Source organism: Geotrypetes seraphini, chromosome 9 (assembly GCF_902459505.1).
Source record: "Geotrypetes seraphini chromosome 9, aGeoSer1.1, whole genome shotgun sequence".
Classification (NCBI taxonomy): Eukaryota; Metazoa; Chordata; class Amphibia; order Gymnophiona; family Dermophiidae; genus Geotrypetes; species Geotrypetes seraphini.
In genome coordinates this window covers 74,281,174-74,301,366 of record NC_047092.1, presented here as the reverse complement: position 1 = coordinate 74,301,366, position 20,193 = coordinate 74,281,174, and the positions used below count along the sequence as shown (strand labels likewise).

Here is a 20,193-nt window from a genome sequence, read left to right as displayed (position 1 = left end):
TTTGCGTGAAAATACAGTAACCTTGAAGTAGTGTATGGAACTAGAAGTCTATCTATGAATGCTAGCCACACTCTTTTCCAGTGGCTAGTGTGGTGGATCGCAAGCCGAAATCCTTAATAGATAGCATACCCCAGAATGTAAGGGGGTCCAGTTAGGGAAATTTTCATGACTCCCGGCGGTTTTGCCAGTATTCAAGAGTGTCCTCTAATCAAAGGACATTCCAGGGCCAGATACAAAGGTTCAGAAGTATCAGGCATCCCCAAGCAACTGGATCCCATTCCTCTGCAGCTTCCAAGAAACAGCAGTGATGCCAGGTTTGCGGCTGTTCTCCTGAAGCTGGCAAAGTACTGGCAGGCTTGGACACAGATCCCTTCAGATTAGTGGGTGCTGGGGGCCATTCGGGTGGAGTACAAGCTGGAATTCTTCCAGCCCCTCCTCGATCTCTTTCTCACTACTTTGGCAGAGAAGCCGGAAAAGGTGGCCCGGGTACAGGCAACGGTTCAGAGACTGCTAAGAGCCATAGAGCCCACACCGCAAGGAGAATGGGGCTTGGGCAGATACTCCATATACTACTTCATGTCCAAAAGAGACTTAGACGACCGATTCTGGATCTAAAGTCAATCAGTGCAGTCCTCAAGATTCACCACTTCCTCATGAAAGTGGTACGGCTGGTCATTGCAGCAGTTGCACTGCGCAAATACTTTGCCTCTCTGGATCTCACAGAGGCATACTTGCATATTCCCATCTTTGTGGCTCACAGAAAGTTCTCGAGGTTCCATATTTTGGACAGGCATTTCCAATTCTCTGCTCTTCCATGGTGCAACAGCATCATGAACCTTTACCAAGGTGATGGTTGTTGTGGCAGTGCACCTCTACAAAGTAGGAATTCAGGTGCATCCTTACCTAGACGATTGGCTTATAAGGGCACCTTCGAGGGACGAGGAAATGACAGCGGTAGAGGAAATGGTCCAGCTCCTACAGACATTGGACTGGGTGGTCAACTTTAGAAAGAGTGAATTGATCTCGACTTAGTCCCTGGAATTTTCGGGAATCCATTTCGAGATGGCACAGAACATAGTCTGCCTCCCGGAAGCATGCAAAATGATGCTCATGAGGCAAATTTGGGAGATTTGTGGCCAGCTGGCTCCCACAGTTTGGTAGTATCGTCAACTGCTGGGAATTATGGTGGCCAGAATAGATATGGTTCCCTATGTAAGAGCTCACTTAAGTCCACTTCAGAAGTCACTCCTCTCAAGGTGGATACCCTGGACCTCCTGCTGTTGTGGTTGGGCAAGGCATAGAGCAGCCTAGATTGGTGGATGGTCATTGAACAGAGGAATGCCAATCAGGGACTTCCTGCCATATTTAAGTTTGGCGGGCAATGGGGGAGGGTTGGGGGGAAGTTCGGCTGGGGGGGGCAATGGCAGGCAGGAGTGGACATCCCCTCCTGCCATATTTAAGAGCAGCGGGAAACATCTGGTGGCAGGAGGGTGTGGGCATCCATCCTGCCATATTCGCACACAAGAGGGGCGATGTCACAGCAATTGTTGGGGAGGGGGCATGCGATTGTCATCAGGGAAGACTGCGGTGGGGGATTTTTTTTAATATATGGGACAGATATTTTGCATGTGTAATACACGCAAAATATCTGTGCCATTTTTTTAAAAAATGGCAGATCTGTCAGTAACCATTATCAAAAACAAGAGTTTTTTTTAATAATAAAGTTCCTCAGAAAAATCTTTTATATACCCAAGTGTCAAAGTTTATTGCTCATTAAGTATAATATGTAACTAATCCACTTCTTGAACCGTTCATATGGTATCCCAGCTTTTAAAATAAACTTTCCTAAGTACAAATATTAACTAGGAGGTTGAAATATCATAAAAACGCTACCAGCTCAGTACATAGAACCTCTTATAACATATATGTTATTTCAGATTCTTATCCTGGATTGATAACACGCCATATAATCATGTATGTCAAATATCTACCAACGTTGGCACTGGCAAATGGCCATTTAGAGAAGTGTTGCAGTTCTTCTCTCTTTTTTTTATTAATTAAGATTTTTTGATCCTGGTTAGATAAAAATAAAAAGTAAAAAGTAATAATTAAGGGTGGGAAGGAGGCATCCAGGCCTTACCTGGTGGTCTAGCGGGCTTTCGGGACAGGAGCGATCTTCCTACGCTCCTGCCCCATGCAGATCGCCAATAGGAAATGGCTGCCGTGAGTTCCTGTAATCTCTCGAGACTACGGCGGGAACTCCCCACAAAGGGTTGTTTGACAAGGCCCGACGACAGTGCAGGCCCACCTGACATGCAGCCCTTTAAATGGCTGCTTAATAAAGCCCAGAAGGTAGTAGGTGGGGCCTTAGTTCAGCTGACAATCCTCAGGTGGAGAGAGGAGGGACAATCAGCTGACTCCCTTCTTCCTTTCTCTGCTGGAATCAGAATGGCCAGTGTTTTCTTTTTCTTCATACAAAGTTTAAAGGGATGCTTAATCAGGCCCAGGAGGTTGTTTGACAAGGCCCGACGACAGTGCAGGTCCACCTGACATGCAGCCCTTTAAATGGCTGCTTAATAAAGCCCAGAAGGTAGTAGGGTGGGGCCTCAGTTCAGTTGAGAATCCTCAAGTGGAGAGAGAGGAGGGACAATCAGCTGACTCCCTTCTTCCTTTCTCTGCTGGAATCACAGCCACTGTCGTTCAAGGCAGTGGAATATGTAACAGATCCCACTGTGGGCTCCAGTGCAAAATTAGAGCATCCTGCAGCTAAATCAAATGGGCTCTTGCCCAAGGGACCACATCGACTGTCACCCCCATGGTCCCTAGAACCTGGAGAAATGCCAGGCCATCAGAACCGGGGTGAGCAGGAAGTCCCAGACAACTTATCGGAGTTTCTCCTGAACACGGCCAGAACATCTGGGTCCAACCCATGTGAAAGCGAGCCCCCAGGTATTCTAGATCTTGCATTGGCTCGAGGTGACTCATCTTGAAATCGACCACCCGACTTGGTGAACGGCCTAACGTCCCTCGGCCTCTAACAGGGCTCTGATCAACCAGTTGTCCAGATATAGGTGAACCAAAACTCCAAAGGACCCTCGGTGAAGGTCCTGGGTGCTGTCACTCACCCAAAGGGAAGTGCCGCAAACTGTCAATGCTGCTACAGAACACAGATACTCAGGTACTTCCTGTGGTCTGGAAAGAGAGAAATATGTAGACATACCTCTGGCAGATCCCAAAGAGAGCATGAGCTCCCCCGAAGCCACCAAAGCGATCACTGAATGCACAGTCTCCATTCGGAGAAAAGGTTTTCTCAGAGCACACTGACCGCCTTGTGATCTAGGATCGGCCTCCTATCGTCTGAGCCACTCCTTGGAACAAAGTATACTGAGTATCTTCTAGAGCCCGAGACTTGATCCAGAATGGGCTCTATGTCCACAATGGTCAGCAACCTACAGACTATGGCCTCCCCATAGGGGAATCCAGAAAATAATCCACCAGGGGACAATGAAATTCTAGCCAGGAGGACCTCAAGAACTCAACAACGGTCTGAGGTGACAGCCTGTCATTCCTCCAGAAAGGCAGAGAGCCACCCCAGATCCGCAGGAGGGCAGGCACAAGCCTGGTGTCAGAATTGCTTCTTTGCAGGCACTACTGGACGGCTCCCCCTGGACAGCTGGCGCCAAGGACTCCAAGCCATGGTTTGTTAGATGGGGAGGAATGCTGGCCAGAGGAGTTCCCCCAAGTATGGACAGGAACATCTGAAGGCATGAAAAAGAGGCTGCCTCAAACCCTAGGAGGCTCGGGGCTTGTTAACACTAGTCCTGTACACTAGCCATGAGGAAATCCAGACCCTTGCCAAACAGAAGTTGTCCCTCAAAGGACAACCTGTTCAAGGATGCTTTTGAGGACAAAGCACCGAACTACTATCTGATCCACAGCATCCTACACGCCAAAATAGAAAAGGCTGAAAGCATAGTGAAGCCCATCAACAGGTCATACAGGGAATCTGCCATATAATCCACCCCTGAAACCAGGACATCAAGAACCCTGGCATAATAGGAACATGGTGTTGCTTAGAATGGCACACCCTGGCCACATAGGAGGAGGACATCGCCACCTTGAGTCCGGGGACCACCGAATCAAATAGGGGCTTGAGAATGAAATCCACTCTATGGTCCTGAACATCCTCCAGGACCAGCCCCCGAGGAATCCACCTTTGGGGAAAGCAAGACGCTGGCTAAAAGCATCCGCTATAGGGCAGAGCCAAGACATAGCCCTAGCATATTTTAAGGGGCCTTCCAATGTCTTCCAAATGTCCGTGAAAATCCTATGTCTAGATGATAAGGAAAAGTTGCGGATCGTGTCATTGGATCCCTCATGAGAGAACATCCTGCAGAGACAGGTCTGCCTAGCCTCCAGCTTCAACACCTGGAGGGACTCGGAGATCAAATCCACCAGATGCCCAGACTTGAAAAACCTACATACAGTGGGTCTCTCTCGCCCCCCCCCCCCCCCCCCCCCCCCAAGATCTGGAGCTCTGCATACAGGAGTAGTGCCGGCCTGCATAGAGGCATTGTCAGGGCATCTGGGTCAACCACGGGCACAGCCAGCATATTGACAAAGACCATGGGTTGGGGGGCAGGAGAGAAGGCCCATGCCCTGGGAAGGAGCAGTCTCCATGGCCAGCGGTGATGCCTGCGGCATGGCAGCTGGCATTAAATTTCCGAGCCAAAGAAACCTGGATCATCATATTAATAAAGTAGAGGGGAAAACCCCTCATTTGGGGCAAGAGCCACCTCCTGCGGACCCTTCTGGAACTCAGAGGACTAGCGAGATTTTTTTGCAATCATTATCCCTTTCCTCATAGACCTCAAATCAGATACCTACTGTGTGAATCATAGGCCAATGTCGAACTTGCCATTTATTTCCAAGATTGTGAAAAAATTTGTAGCTGTTCCATCTCTCTGGTTTTTTTCACCATACAAATGCTCTTCATCCCCACCACTCCACAAAACACACCCTTTTGGTCCTTACAGATTACATTAAACTGATTCTAGACAGCAATAGGCATGTTGCATATTTTCACTAGATATATCTACTGCTTTTGATCTCATCAACCATGTCATTCTCCAAGATCGACTGAGGGATTTTAATATTGATAAATCAGAAAGGGAGCCAGGGGAGTAGAGTTTGGCCTTATTGAAAGGAAAGGATGTGAGACGCAAAAAGAAGACAAAAGGATAATTGTGGGGATTGAAATAAAGTGTTAAGAGGCTGTTAAGGTGAATGCATAAGAAAAGAAAGCACGAATAGAAGACAGAAAGATGGAGGAAGATACAAAAGAAAGACAGATACAGAGAGGTAAGGAACAAACTGCAGAGGAGAGTACAAGGGAAGAGGTGTGTTCTAGTCCAGGAAATATGGTAGAGCCACCATGAATAGGTTTATGTGCCTTGTCTTAACAAGACTAAAATAATGCTGCTTAGTCCTCACAAATTATTATTATGACAGATTTTATTTTAATCTACACTGAACCCTGGCATATTGTATCTATTTATTACATATGGCTAACATTTCTGAAAGATTCTCCCCACTGATATTCAGCCAGCAACGGTCAGTGATGTTTGAAACACTTACTGTCACTGGCTAAATTAGCCCCCAAAATTCAGTGCTGGGTCATGTCCAGGCAATGTATACAATAAAAATGGGCCATGTTTTAGCAAATTAAAAATGCCTTCCTCAGGGGTCTTATAGGGTCCTTAGCTGTCTTAAATATAAAAACATAAAAGTCACAAAAAATCCAACATGAGACAGGGAAACCAGAGGTAAAAGCAACCTGCAGTAAATGAATAAAGGGGAGAGTGTGGCACAGTGGTTAAAGCTACAGCCTCAGCACCCTGAGGTTGTAGGTTCAAACCCACGCTGCTCCTTGTGACCCTGGGCAAGTCATTTAATCCCCCCATTGCCCCAGGTACGTTAGATAGATTGTGAGCCTGCCGGGACAGAGAGAGAAAACTGCTTGAGTACCTGAATAAATGCATGTAAAACCGTTCTGAGCTCCAATGGGAGGACGGTATAGAAAATTGAATAAATAAATAAAATAAATAAATGTTTCTTCTCCATTCATTGATATCTGTAATCTCTAATATTTAACTACATTTTATATGTATGGCTATTTTTTTTTTTTTTAGCACATTTACCAAATGTTAAGATACTTCCTAATTTTATAAAATAAAAAGACCAAGTTCTCACCTTTGTGCCGTTCATCCTCAGCAACCATTCTCTCAAAAACAACAGTGACAACTTGTCTCACAGTGGCAGCAGCGGTATTATTTGTTATATTATCTTTTGTAAAGTGCAGGCGGAAACAAAGTACAATTGCCTGAAATAAACAGTTCCTCATTAATAATACAATTTACTACATGACTCCTATTTTTAAAATTATCTACAATTTTCCCATTTTTAAAATTATCTACAATTTTCAATAAATTCTCAGAAATAATTATGCCTCATTATTTATTTATTTAGATTTATATACCACTCTACTTTAGTTAAGCTCTATGACCCATCTCACCACCTTTTGCCTTAAAATAAATCGAAATACAAATTCAGAGAACATAGATTAAAGTTGATGTGCTTTCAAGTTTTCCCCTCACAAGAGACAATTATAACTCCTCTATGTACTTCAACAGAAGACTTAAACCAAGTTAATTTAATTACTACTACTACTATTTATTATTTCTATAGTGCTGAAAGGCATATGCAGTGCTGTACATTTTAACATACAATAGACAGTCCCTGCACAGAAAAGCTTACAATCTAATTTAGACAGGACATATCAGGGTTGGGGAGATTATGGTAGAGGAAATAATACAGTGGGTATAACTAGAACATCACAGCAACATTGCTATTGAGGTGAACTCAATTTAAGTTCATAACACTAATTCTCATGCAGGCAGCTACACAAGCCTCCAGTAGAAAGATTTTATTTATAATATTTAAAGTTTTAAACAGCTTATCTTCTGAATATTTGTCTTTTCTATTTCAAAACAAAAAACAGAAGAAGGGATCTTGCCTCAAAATATACCAGAACAACAGAAGAGGCAAGGAGGTGTCTAATCCAAATTCACAGCTACATTTACTGAAATATAACAACAATAATCCAACAAAAGTCCTTAATCAAATAAAGCATACAAAGTCCCAAAGTACTTGTGTGTATGAATCCAAGCAAAGTCCCAATAAGGATTCAAGTTTCAGCAACACAGTTGCCTTCTTGAGGGGACAACAAATGACGGAGGACAGAGATATAGGATAAAACAAATACAGTACATTAAAAAAACCATCATCTTGAAATAATAGGCATCATAAAGTATTCAGCGTGAAAAAATACTTTATTATTTATAACCTTAACACCATCTATCCATTTGGTTTGAACACAGAGACTGACTATAGTGTGTTCCTGCATTATATACCTAGACAGGCTACAGGGTTTTAAATCTGTCATGATACTCATTATTGCTTATGCCCTATAATTTTTCAATTTCTGTTTTATCCCAGTTATGAACACTTAAGTCTATGCCAATGTTTGATGTATAGTCACTTGGATGATATGATTCTATGCCAGCATTGTATTTTCCATGCCATTTACCATTTTGTAAAGTTAGATACAAAATACTGACATTACAGTATTACATATACAATTTCACTATATTTGGTCTTCATATTTTTTTCATATTTTCTTATATGCACCACATGCACTATATGATGAGATTATATATGCAGCAAATAGATAAATTACACATGGTTTTTTGCACTTAAATGCACAGTCATTTTTTCAGTCAATTTAAATGCACAATGCACTTTTCAGCAATCGTCCCATTCAGTCTCACTGAATGGAATAACTTCCCTGTTCAACAGTTGTGATGCAATCATATTTTACTTTGATGTTTTTACTTTTTAATTACGCTCACCGCACATGTGGATTCTTTTTGGCACGCTTGTATTCACAAAGACGCCAATACGGTAAGGTTCGGTTACCGCTCCCTCTCCTTCCTGCCACAATTGATAGTTGCTTAATTTTTGGTCATTCTCATTTTCAGTCCTTGCTAATTATTCTTATGCCTTTGAATTGGTCTTTTAACAGATTCTATGGAATACATCCTTAGCCAAAGGTAAGCTTTTTGGCACGTACACTCTCACACATTTGTGCAGATCTCTACACCTTTATTTCCTTGCCGCATCACTGTTTCCTGAGTGTGCTGCACTTAGTCGTTGGTTCTGGCTTTCCTTACAATGCACTGCTATGAGTCATGACACACACTTGGTTGCATTTTGTTTAGAGTTCTGACGGCACATGTTGTGCGTGTTCATGTCACCTAGTCCTTCACTCAATTGTGCCACCTATTTTTATATCATATTGTTATTTGATATTGTTTTAATTGATATTCTGTTTTTACAGTTTATATCCATGCCACATCTAGTGTACCCATGCCACTTTTCTCCTCATGTGATTATATGCCATGTTTTATATGCTTTTGGTTTTAGTATGTTTTCATTTCTTATATATGACATTCAGTTTATCCTTGCCATTTTGTTCCTCATGTTTTTTATATGATTCAGATTTTATTCCTATTTCATTTTTTATTTCTATTTTATGATATTGTCTTGTATGTTTTTATCATGCATTTTATGTTCTATATTTACACATGCAATCTTATTTCAATATATGTATATATTATTTTAACACACTGAATACTTTATGATGCCTATTATTTCAAGTTGATGGTTTCTTAATCTATTTATGTTTTATCCTATACCTCTGTCCTCAGTCACTTCTTGTCCCCTGAAGGTGGCAACTGTGATGCCGATACTTGGATCCTTGTTGGGACTTTCCTTGGATTCATACATACAAGTACTTTGGGACTTTGTATGTGTTATTTGATTAAGGACTTTTGTTGGATTATTATTGTTATATTTCAATATATGTAACTGTAGGTTGGATTAGACATCTCACTTGCCTCTTCTGTTGTTCTTCTCTATTTCAAGCAATACATTGGCTTGTATGATGAAGTTGCATACACAAAGTACATTTGTTATTTTGCTATTCAAGAAGGAATTCTTCATGCAGACATTAGGGCCTTAATCGCACTAAATTCTAAGCAGCTCATGTATTTAAAAAAATGAGTTTCTTAGCATTTAGCACATGATAATTTCCTTAATGAATGTTAAGGCTATAACACATGCTGTTTTACTCAGTTTGTCTAAATCCTTTGCGCGATGGAAATGTTAATTTTATTCGGACTCAAAATTTTTTATATGTATATCAGTGTATATCAGTGTATACAGTAAATTGTGATATTTTGCTTTCCTATGCTTTAACATGCTTAATGAATTCCCCCCTAAATGCGAGGAAGAAACAGATTGACTTGGTCTATGCATCTAAACGATGGAATTTGTTCCTAAATGAAATACGAGCCATAAGAGATGTTTGTGGGTTTCAAAAAGACCTTAAACTGTTTGATCTTGCATATTAATAAAGATATAAGGTATTTAGTTTAAAATCCAACAAACTAACGCACCAATATTTCTGGATCGTCTTCTAATACCATATTCTCCAGTCAGGACACTTGGATCAACAGACTGCTGACTCCCTTCTTTAAAAGTAATAGGTACTAGGAGATCTACCATCTTTTCGGTTATAGCACCCCAGATCTGGAACAACTTACCAATTTACTTAAGTGGTGAATCCTCACTAGAAAAATTTAAAGATCTTTAAAAAGTTACTTGTATAGGGACGCATTTGAGACATAGATAGCATAATTCTTCTATCATTAATGCATATGCTCTAATACTTAATTTTAATCAGACTTTATGTATAGGTCATAATCTCCTTTACCTCTTCTCCAGGTTTAGCCATGCTTTCAAGATTAATTTTTATCACCTTCCAGTTGTTTTTTCCCTAAATGTATCTCTATTTTCTTTAAAGATTGTAGTTCACCCTCCTTTCCTTTTGTACTCTTAATTATTTGTAAGTATACACTGTATGTTTATTTGTATAAAGTTATTTTATGGTTTGTTTCCTAATTTTAAACTCTCATACGCATTGAAGTATTTGACATTGCGTGTACAATAAATTTTTAATAAACTTGAAACTTAATGAGCTGGCCTAGTTCTCCATCCTTGTTCATTTTGTGTTTTGGCAGTATCATTGTGTACTGTATTTGCTATATGTAGGGTTACAGACGGCCAGATTTCCCTGTATATGTCCTCCTTTTGACGATATGCCCAGGGGTCCAGATGGCTTTTCAAAACTTGGCACTTTGTCCGGGTTTTGAAAAGCTTCCCCCAGAATTGTGTCGGGCAAGAGGGTATCAGCGCATGCACGGATGCCACAAAATGATGTCATGCACATGCGCGAGTGTGCGCTATGTCATCACGTCGCATCCGTGCATGTGCAGATGCCCTCCTGTCCGACCAGAGCAAGCAGTAGGGGCTGGATTTCACGAATATAAAATCTGGCAACCCTAGTTATATGTTACTACCCATGTTTATTATACCTCACCTTGAACAGTGGCAATTGGGCATAAACCTATTAAAATAAACACATAAAGACAAAACAAAATGTATTCTTTGAGAAAAAATTCCTAATTTACAAATTTCAGTCACTTTTATTCTACAATTTTTGTTTCACATATCAGTCCTACTTCGCATCTTCACTTTAGGAAGTATCCTCCTCATTTAAGATTATATGCATATAAAAAAGTAGTTTATAAAGATGTCAGGCAGAAAACAAATGGGAAAAAAAAAAACCAACAAAGGGCAGGATTCACTAAACCTCATGGCATATAATTACATTTTACATAATATACTTTCAGGCTACATTTTAGCAAGTGTAGTTAGATTGAAATACCCAGAAACATACAAAATAATATCATAACAAGCTGGATTTGGGGAGGGAAACCATGATTATCCTTACAAATGAAACCTGCAAATTACAATAAATATCTCACCTTTGAAAGTGACTCATCATGAACTACTGTGTTGGTGGTTAAAAGCACAAGGACAGTCTGTAGTAGTTTTAGTTCCTCAAGACCATTTTCCATTAGTTGCCACAACATATTAATAATATTTCCAGCAGCAGTCTGTATAAATAAATAAAAAGTAGTTTATTGATTGGTATTAAACCATGTTCTATAGACAAATGCTGGAACCCTTTCCAAGTCTGTTGATGAAAAACTATTTGATACTGTCCCCCAAAACTATTACAGTGGAACCTTGGTTTACAAGCATAATTCATGCTCGTAAACCAATTTACTTGTATATTTCGGAGATCTCCGAATATCTCGGAGAGAGCGAGAACTAGAAGACCTTGAGCATGCGCAGATGTTCAAGGCCCAGCACAAGGAAGAGGGAAGATCTTCGGCCACCGGCATCAATATTTTTATCTTTTGTACATCGCTTAAAAGTCGATATAAGCAATTAATCAAATACATATTAAACTTGAAAACTTGGAAGGAGATCCATAAACGCATGACTGCAATTTATGATGAGTCTGCCCATCATCCTACAAAGTAAAATTTTAGAGCAAGCAGTTTAAGTGGGCAGAGAATCCACTGAAGATGACCCTCACAGAAATGTGCAAGAAAGTTGAGGATTTAATTTAGTCAGACAGACAAATTAAGGTTTCCTGAATAGCTGAAGAAATGGGCATTATGGCAGGTACATTTTGGAAAATAATTCATGAAAAGTTGGGGATGTCCAATGGTAGTGCAAGATGGGTTCCAAAAATGCTGATGCCATGTCAGAAGGTCACGAGGCTCCAGTGCTGTCAGGAGAACTTGGAGATACTCTGTGAATACCAAGTGAATTTTTTTCATCGTTTGGTGACCAGAGATGAGCCTTGGGTCTATCACAGAGATTCTGAGTCCAAAATGGAGTTAATGCAGTGGAAACACAAGTCATCCCCCACCCCCAAAAAGTTCAAGACAGAAAAATCTGCAGGCAAAGTCATGGAAACTGTCTTCTGGGATGATGAAGGAATTTTGTTTCTGCAGTTCATGCCACACAAGACAACTATAACTGGGGAGAGTTACGCCAACACAATGATCGCTTTGTGGGAGTCAATTAAGGAGAAAAGATGAGGGAAAAACAGCAGGCATACTGCTTCTTCACGACAATGTGCCAGTGCACATGCCACGACAATCACAGGCTGTTATCCAAGAATGTGGGTTTCAGCTACTGAACCATCCACCCTACAGTTCTGGCCTAGCTCCCTCAGATCATTTCCTGTTCCGAGTATTAAAGTAAGCTCTCCATGAATAGCATTTTTCAAGTGATAAAGATGTCAAAGAAGTTGTGATGTCCTGGTTTGAAGATCAAACAAAATAATTATTTTCAAAGGGATTAAAGTCATTGCAGCAAAATTGGATGAAGTGTATGGAGCTATCAGGTAGACACAGATGGGTAATGGAAGGGAATTTTGCTAAGTAAAATGAAAGCATGGTTCCCATTAAATAGAATAGTTTTATAAGAAAACAGGAAAACCCATCCTAGCAAGAAGAGAAAGTCATTACTATGAATTATAGAAAGTAATAGTGGCGGACTGGAGCAAAGCTACATTTTAAAATTGTTCTGAAACAACAAAAAGAGCCAGTGCAATTATTGCAAAAGAGAATCTCAAGAAATATGCTAGAAAAATGGAAAACTAGCAAAGAAGTTTAGTAAAGACTTGGTGCACAGGGAATGGAAATGTTGACTATCCCAGTAGGGAAGAAAACAAAGAAAGAGATATGCAAATTTATATGCAGAACCCTCCTCGTCCTGCAGTGAAAAGAAGAGTAGAGCAGTTAACTCAGAAACTTGAAGATCAAGTAAAATATATAGGAACTTTTTCTAATTAAAGAAAGTAATGGTGGAAAGAAGAGCTACCATGAATCTGGTTGCAAATAGTGAAGTACAGGAAGAAAAAACACATGTTTCAATGGAAGAGAACTGCAGAATGATCGGGGAACAGTTCTATTCTGTTCCTATTTTTTCTCTGTGTTTTCTTTTTGTTTTTTAAGATGAGAATAGGAAAAAACTAGACAGTAAAGGCAAGCTTGTCCGGAGAGAACTCATGTGGAATTTGAGCTCAGATGCTTGCTACCAAATAGAGTTTACCCCTGAACCAAGAGAGAGAAGAACTGAAGGTGATGTGACACCATAGAGATGAGGTTGACCTAACAGAAATGAGAAGAGGCAATGTGTCTGTGAATTAGAGTTGCTTCATAGGCTTTTATTGAAAAGCAAGAGGGGTAGTCAGGGGCACAAAAAGAAGGTGGACAGGAAGTAATAGAGAGAAATAGAGTAACCATGCAACCAGTAGGAAAAGTAGTGTTGCACAGATAATTATATGACTAAGAGAAGCACTGAAACAAAAGATAGAAGGGCTGGTGATGAAAGTTCACTAGCCCAGCGGAAAAAAATATAGACTCATTACAAGGCATTATTTGTGCAATGTAACAATACAAGCCAGAGAAACGATAGAAAGCATATACTGCTGGAAAGGTTATTTCCAGCCTAAATTTGTGATGGAACTATGAGTGAAAGAAAGGCATGCTATCATGTGGAATGAAAACAATACTACCACACAAATAAATGCACAGAGGAGGCACTGGAAGCCTGAAGGAGGAGTGTATAGCAACTACTGCAGACAGCATCAGAGTGCCCAAAACAAGAAAGAAGCAAAATGTAACTTGCAAAAATAAGACATGATCGCAGCAAGCTACAAAAACAAATCTCATAGGATGTGAACGGTAGTATTGTCAGAAAACTGAGATAGAGGATGAAAGTAATTTTGGATTTCAGCATAGCATAGTCACTACCAGGGAACTTCAAATTGTGCAGCTGGCAGAGAGAGTTTATATGCTTCCAGGCTTAGCCAAGAAGGGGGCCTGTTGCTCCTCGTGAGTCACAGAGAAAAATGGAAAGACTTAAAGAAACAAACATAAATTATCAGTGGGGTAGGGACTTGCAACCGGTAATAGAGCTGAAGTAGCAAGTGAACCAGGGTCAGTCTACACTGCATGTGACCACTGAGGGATGGTTCAGATGTGCTCCCAGATATACTCCATAGGAGTATAACAGGTAGAAAAAACAGTAACGCTCTGGAGGGAGAGCGATATATCCATAGGAATACAAAAAAGACTTTGGAGGAAGGCATGGCCAAGCTTCAGTACTGGAACAAAACCAAATGCTGTTACTATAGAACGCTTATGAATTTGTGTGCCATCCTTGTACAGGGACCATGCCAAGTTTAGGAACAGTGCTAGAATTAGAAAGTGAGACCTTAGTGATGGCAGAGAAAGCCAAAAAAGGATAAAATCATCCTAAAAAGGATGTGCAGTGGCCTTCTCCTCCTCCCCTACAGCCACTCCCAAGCCTCCAAGTTCTTTAGAATAAAGCACACTTCTCCCTCCGTATTCGCGGTTTCGATTATTCACAGTTTTTAGCTTGCTGGCTCCTCCCCCAAATTACATCAGCTTGTGTAGAGAAATCGCTGATTCCAAGCTTTAACAGAGAAAATCAATGATTCCCAGCACTTTCTTCATCGTGTGTTGCCTCTCCTTCAGAAACAGGCCAGGTCTCCCACCATGTTATTCGCGGTTTCACCATATTCACGATGGTTTTTAATAGAAAACAGCAAATAGCATATGAAAAAGTTATTCACAGTTTTTCTGTATTTGCGGTTCTGTTAATCCCCTATCACAGCGAATACGGAGGGAGAAGTGTAGATGGAGATGAAGGGTGATCTTGACATTGTCCTTTTGACGTTAGCAAAAGGGCAGAAGGGGTAAGATATTCCAAAAGAAATATTTTGAATATCATCTGGTTATTGTATTAGCATCGATGGCACAGTGGTAAATATTCTGTGTTGAAGAACCTGGTTGATCCTGCTGGGAGAACAAACAGTGAAACATCTGACATAGTATTCTCCATCTTCGAGGCCTCAGTGGAGAATGTGGATGAAGCAAGATAGCAAGCTGGTCCAATTAGAGGTGAGCCAGGAGGATGTCCTCAGGCAGATAGACAAGCTAAAGAGCGACAAGTCGCCAGGTCCAGACGGCTTTCACCCAAGGGTGCTCAAGGAATTAAGGAATGAAATAGCAGAGACACTTCAGCAAATATGCAACCTATCCCTAAAAACTGGAGAGATCCCGGAGGACTGGAAAATAGCTAATGTCACGCCCATCTTCAAGAAGGGTTCGAGGGGCGACCCGGGAAACTATAGGCCGGTAAGCCTCACATCGGTCCCGGGAAAGATGATGGAGGCACTGATTAAGGACAGCATCTGTGACCATATCGAAAAAAAATGGACAGCTAAGGTCGAGCCAGCATGGGTTCTGCAAGGGTAGGTCGTGCCTCACAAACTTGTTGTACTTCTTTGAGGGGGTAAATAACCAGGTGGACAAAGGTGAACCCATAGACATAATTTACCTAGACTTCCAGAAAGCCTTCGATAAGGTACCACATGAGCGGTTGCTCAGGAAGCTATGGAATCATGGGGTGCACGGGGAGGTCCACCGATGGATCAAAAACTGGCTGGCAGACAGGAAGCAGAGGGTTGGTGTAAAGGGCCATTACTCAGACTGGCAAGGGGTCACGAGCGGGGTTCCTCAAGGATCGGTGCTGGGACCGCTCCTGTTTAACATATTCATTGACGACCTGGAGGCGGGAACAAAATGCGAGGTCATCAAATTCGCAGATGACACCAAACTATTCAGCAAGGTTGAAACCACGGTTGACTGCGAGAATCTCCAAAGGGATCTTACGACATTGGAAGAATTGGAAGAAAAGTGGCAAATGAGCTTCAATGTAGGGAAATGCAAGGTCATGCATATAGGGAGAAGGAACCCGATGTTCACTTACAAAATGGGGGGATCAATGCTAGGGGTCAGTAATCTGGAAAGAGACTTGGGAGTGATGGTAGACACGACATTGAAGGCGTCGGCACAATGCGCCACAGCCTCGAGGAAAGCAAACCAAATGTTAGGTATCATTAAGAAGGGTATCTCGACCAGAACGAAGGAAGTCATCCTGCCACTGTACTGGGCTATGGTGCGCCCGCATCTGGAATACTGTGTACAGTACTGGTCACCGTACCTCAAAAAGGACATGGCAATGCTTGAGGGAGTCCAGAGAAGAGCAACTAAACTGATTAAGGGTATGGAAAACCTTACATACACTGACAGACTGAAGAAGCTGGGGCTGTTCTCCCTGGAAAAGCGGAGACTCAGAGGAGATATGATAGAGACCTTCAAGATCCTGAGGGGCATCGAAAAGGTTGACAAAGACAGATTTTTCAATTTGAAAGAAACCACAAGAACAAGGGGTCACTCGATGAAATTGAAGGGGGACAGGTTTTAAAACAAACGCAAGGAAGTTCTTTTTCACACAGAGGGTGGTGGACACATGGAACACCCTTCCGGAGGCCGTGATAAGAAATAGCACAGTACAGGGTTTCAAGGATGACCTGGATAGGTTCCTGGAAGACAAAGGGATTGAGGGGTACAGATAAGAGCAGTGGAAGGTTTAGAGATAAGTGTAGAGGTAGGCATAAAATTAGTCAGGGACCGCTGACCAGGCAATATGCCTGATGGGCCGCCGCGTGAGCGGACCGCTGGGCTGGATGGACCTCTGGTCTGCCCCGGCGGAGGCGACTACTTATGTACTTATGTACTTATGAAACAGACAGTGAATGAAAGAAAAGTGATCTACTTTAGAGGGTCTACACCGAGAGCAGTTTTGTCTGATAAATGGAAAAAATAGGGAAAGTGACCCAACTTAGCAGGCTCTACACCCAAGTTGGATCCCTCTGTCAATCCTGGTAATATAATAAGCAGAGTTGTGATTGTGATGGTTGGGATAGATAAGTGTTTCTCAACTTCTTCAACCCAAGTATCCCCTAAGTCTAACAAATATCAACTGAGTACCCCAACCACTGACTGCCCAAGCTCTGCCCCAGATCCCGCCCCTCCATTACTAATTGTAATGCAATTTGTTACATTCATTTTTCATATACACACACAATATACACAGCAGATATAAATTCTCAAAACTGACACATTTCAATCATTATATTGAAAATAAAATAATTTTCCCTACCTTTTGTTATCTGGTGATTTTATTTTTCTTTTTTTTAATAATCTTTATTCATTTTAAAACACGTTCAATAAGTGTAAACAACATAGATTATACATTTAACACTTTAGACATCACTTATAATTTTACAAGATTCATTTAGAACATTACCCTCTCCCACCCCTCCTAATCATTATCATTAAAGTAATTAAAAAATTTATCATATGTTCAGAGTTATATTATACATATTTAAAACATAAGTTATTCATATGATAAATCAGACTTATTTATCAAACCTCAAAAAATAAAACACAGCCTTCTTTCCTATTATCATTGTATAAATAATGCATTTTATCTAAGAACAAAAAATCATAACTATAATAATTCTACAAAAGACGACAATGGGCCCCAAATTAAGTTAAAGTTTTTTGTATTCCCTAAATCAGCATTCATTTTCTCATATTTGTATATTAGACATAAACTTGCCCACCAGAATGTAAAGTTAAGACGATCCCAGTTCTTCCAGTTTCGTGTAATCATCTGTATAGCTCTACTAGTCATAATTAATAAGAGACGTCTTTTATATTTATCTAGGGGATCCTTAATATGTAAAATGGTACAACAAATTACTATTTCATAAGTTAACGGAATCTCAGATTCTAAAATATTATTAATATGTCCCCAAATTGATCTCCAGAAAATCAATATCTTAGGGCAATAAAACAGTAAATGATCTAATGTTCCTATGTCTAGGTGACAGTGCCAGCACCTATTAGATCTAGAATTATCTAACTTATTCAATCTAACTGGGGTCCAAAAAGAGCGAAGTAACAAAAAGAACCAATTTTGTTTCATAGATGCTGAAGCTATATACCTCATCCTCCAAGACCAAATACGTGACCATCGAGATGCAGAAATATACTGCTTAATCTCAATGCTCCAAATATCTCTAAGAGCGTTTTTGGGTTTCTTATTCATAAGTTCAGATATTAATTTATACTACTTGGCAGCTTGATGTCATAGCTTGACTGCCTGAAAACAGAGGAATTGCAGACTATAAAAATTTTTTAAATTACGCCATTCAGGGAACCCTTTCTGAATAGCCTGCTTCAGTTGCAACCATTTATAAAACTGAAATTTTGAAATACCAGAAGATTGTTGCAAGATTGTTAGAGGAGTGTGTGGCACAGGGGTTGGATCTACAGCCTCCGCACCCTGGGGTTGTGGGTTCAAACCCCGCGCTGCTCCTTGTGACCCTGGGCAAGTCACTTAATCCTCCATAGCCCCAGGTACATTAGATAGATTGTGAGCCCACCGGGACAGATAGGGAAAATCCTTGAGTACCTGATTGTTAAAACCGCTTAGATAACCTTGATAGGCGGTATATAAAATCCTAATAAACTTGAAACTTGAATGTGAAAAATCAAGCAATTTTCCATTTAAAATAATATCCTCTAATGTTCTTATGCCTACTCACATCCAATCCTTCCAGGCAATTTTAGACCTTCCTATTTGAATCTTGGAGTTCAGCCATAGGGATTGACACAAAGACTGTTCTATAGGAATTTCAGTTAACTTATTTATACATCTTAGGGTCTTCCAAGTATCCAAAATAATGTTATTATCCTTAGCATAACTAGGTAGTTTAATGTCCAATACATGAGACAAACGCATTGGGGACATAATTTTCCATTCCAAAATTAAACACTCTGGATAATGTTCCATGAGGTCAGGCAGGATCCAGTACATACCCTGACGCATAATATAGGCCTGATGATACCTATAGAAATTTGGAAAATTTACCCCTCCCTCCACAATTGGTTTTTGTAGAGATACTAAAGCTATTCTAGCAGTTTTGCCCATCCAAACAAATTTGCTAAGAATACTATTTAATTTCTTGTAAAAAGAATCTTGAAATAAATTGGTAACATTCCCATTTGGTAACACACCACAGGCAAAATCATCATTTTCACTGTTTGAACTCTCCCCCACCAAGATAAATGCAAAGTTTTCGAATGCTCACACATTTCTGTTACTTTTAACAATAAAGATCATTCATTTATTTTTATTGTCTCTTCCAGTGTCTTATAAATCCATATTTCTAAATATTTTATACCCTCTTCTTTCCAAAGAAAAGGAAACTGATCAAACAATCCTTTCTGAGAATGTATATTAAGTGGAAGGATTTCTGATTTATTCCAATTTATTTTATATCCTGAAAATTTTCAAAATCTTTCAATCACATCCAATAAATGCGGAATAGTAGATTCAAGATTCCTCAAATGAAGCAAAATATCATCTGCATATGCAGAAACTTTGTATTCCCTATCAGCATAAGAAATACCTTGAATTTCCTCTGTTTGTTGAATAGCCAATAGTAAGGGTTCCAATACAATATCAAACAACAGAGGAGATAAGGGAAATCCCTGCCTAACTCCCCTCTCCAGATGAAAACCGTCTGAAAAAGAATTATTTATATACAATCTAGCCAAAGGGAAGTTATACAAAGCTTTGATCATTTGTATAAATCCAGAACCCACCCCAAACCAATCATCTGCTTGGTATATAAAAATCCATTCTACACGATCAAATGCTTTCTCTGCATCCAAAGATACAGAGAAGGCTGGATCTTCCATGGATTTTGTTAGGGTCAACATATGAAGAGCCAATCTAGTGTTATGTGAGGAATGTCTATGAGTAACAAATCCAGTTTGGTGCATACCTATGATATAAGGGAGAGCCTTGGCCAATCGTAGAGCCAATAACTTAGCAAACAGTTTACTATCCACATTTATCAAAGATATTGGCCTTTAGCTTGAAACCAATAAAAGGGTCTTTATTTGGCTTTGGCAAAACTATAGTCAAAGATTCTGCCATAGTACCTGAAATACAGCCTTTATTCAGTTGAAACTGATATAAATTTAATAAATAAGGCAGTAATGAATTTTGAAATGATTTATAAAACTCCACAGTGTATCCATCCCCTCCTGGAGCGGATCCAACTCTAAGGGACTTCAATGCTGTCTGAATCTCCTTCAATGTAATATGTGCATCAAGAGATCTTTTTATATGCTT

The 20,193-nt window shown here is 40.3% G+C and overlaps 1 protein-coding gene across 2 annotated transcripts in view; it reads right to left on the bottom strand.

Moving 5' to 3' along the window:
• Positions 1-20,193, bottom strand: part of MON2 (MON2 homolog, regulator of endosome-to-Golgi trafficking) — a 522,785-nt gene that overhangs the window by 445,179 nt on the left and 57,413 nt on the right. For both annotated transcript variants that reach the window (XM_033958262.1, XM_033958263.1), the window contains exons 4-5: positions 11,010-11,141; positions 6,253-6,382 (exon numbers count right to left, since the gene is read on the bottom strand). In XM_033958262.1, the coding sequence (XP_033814153.1) occupies positions 6,253-6,382; positions 11,010-11,141 (262 nt within the window). The remainder of the gene's footprint in view (positions 1-6,252; positions 6,383-11,009; positions 11,142-20,193) is intronic.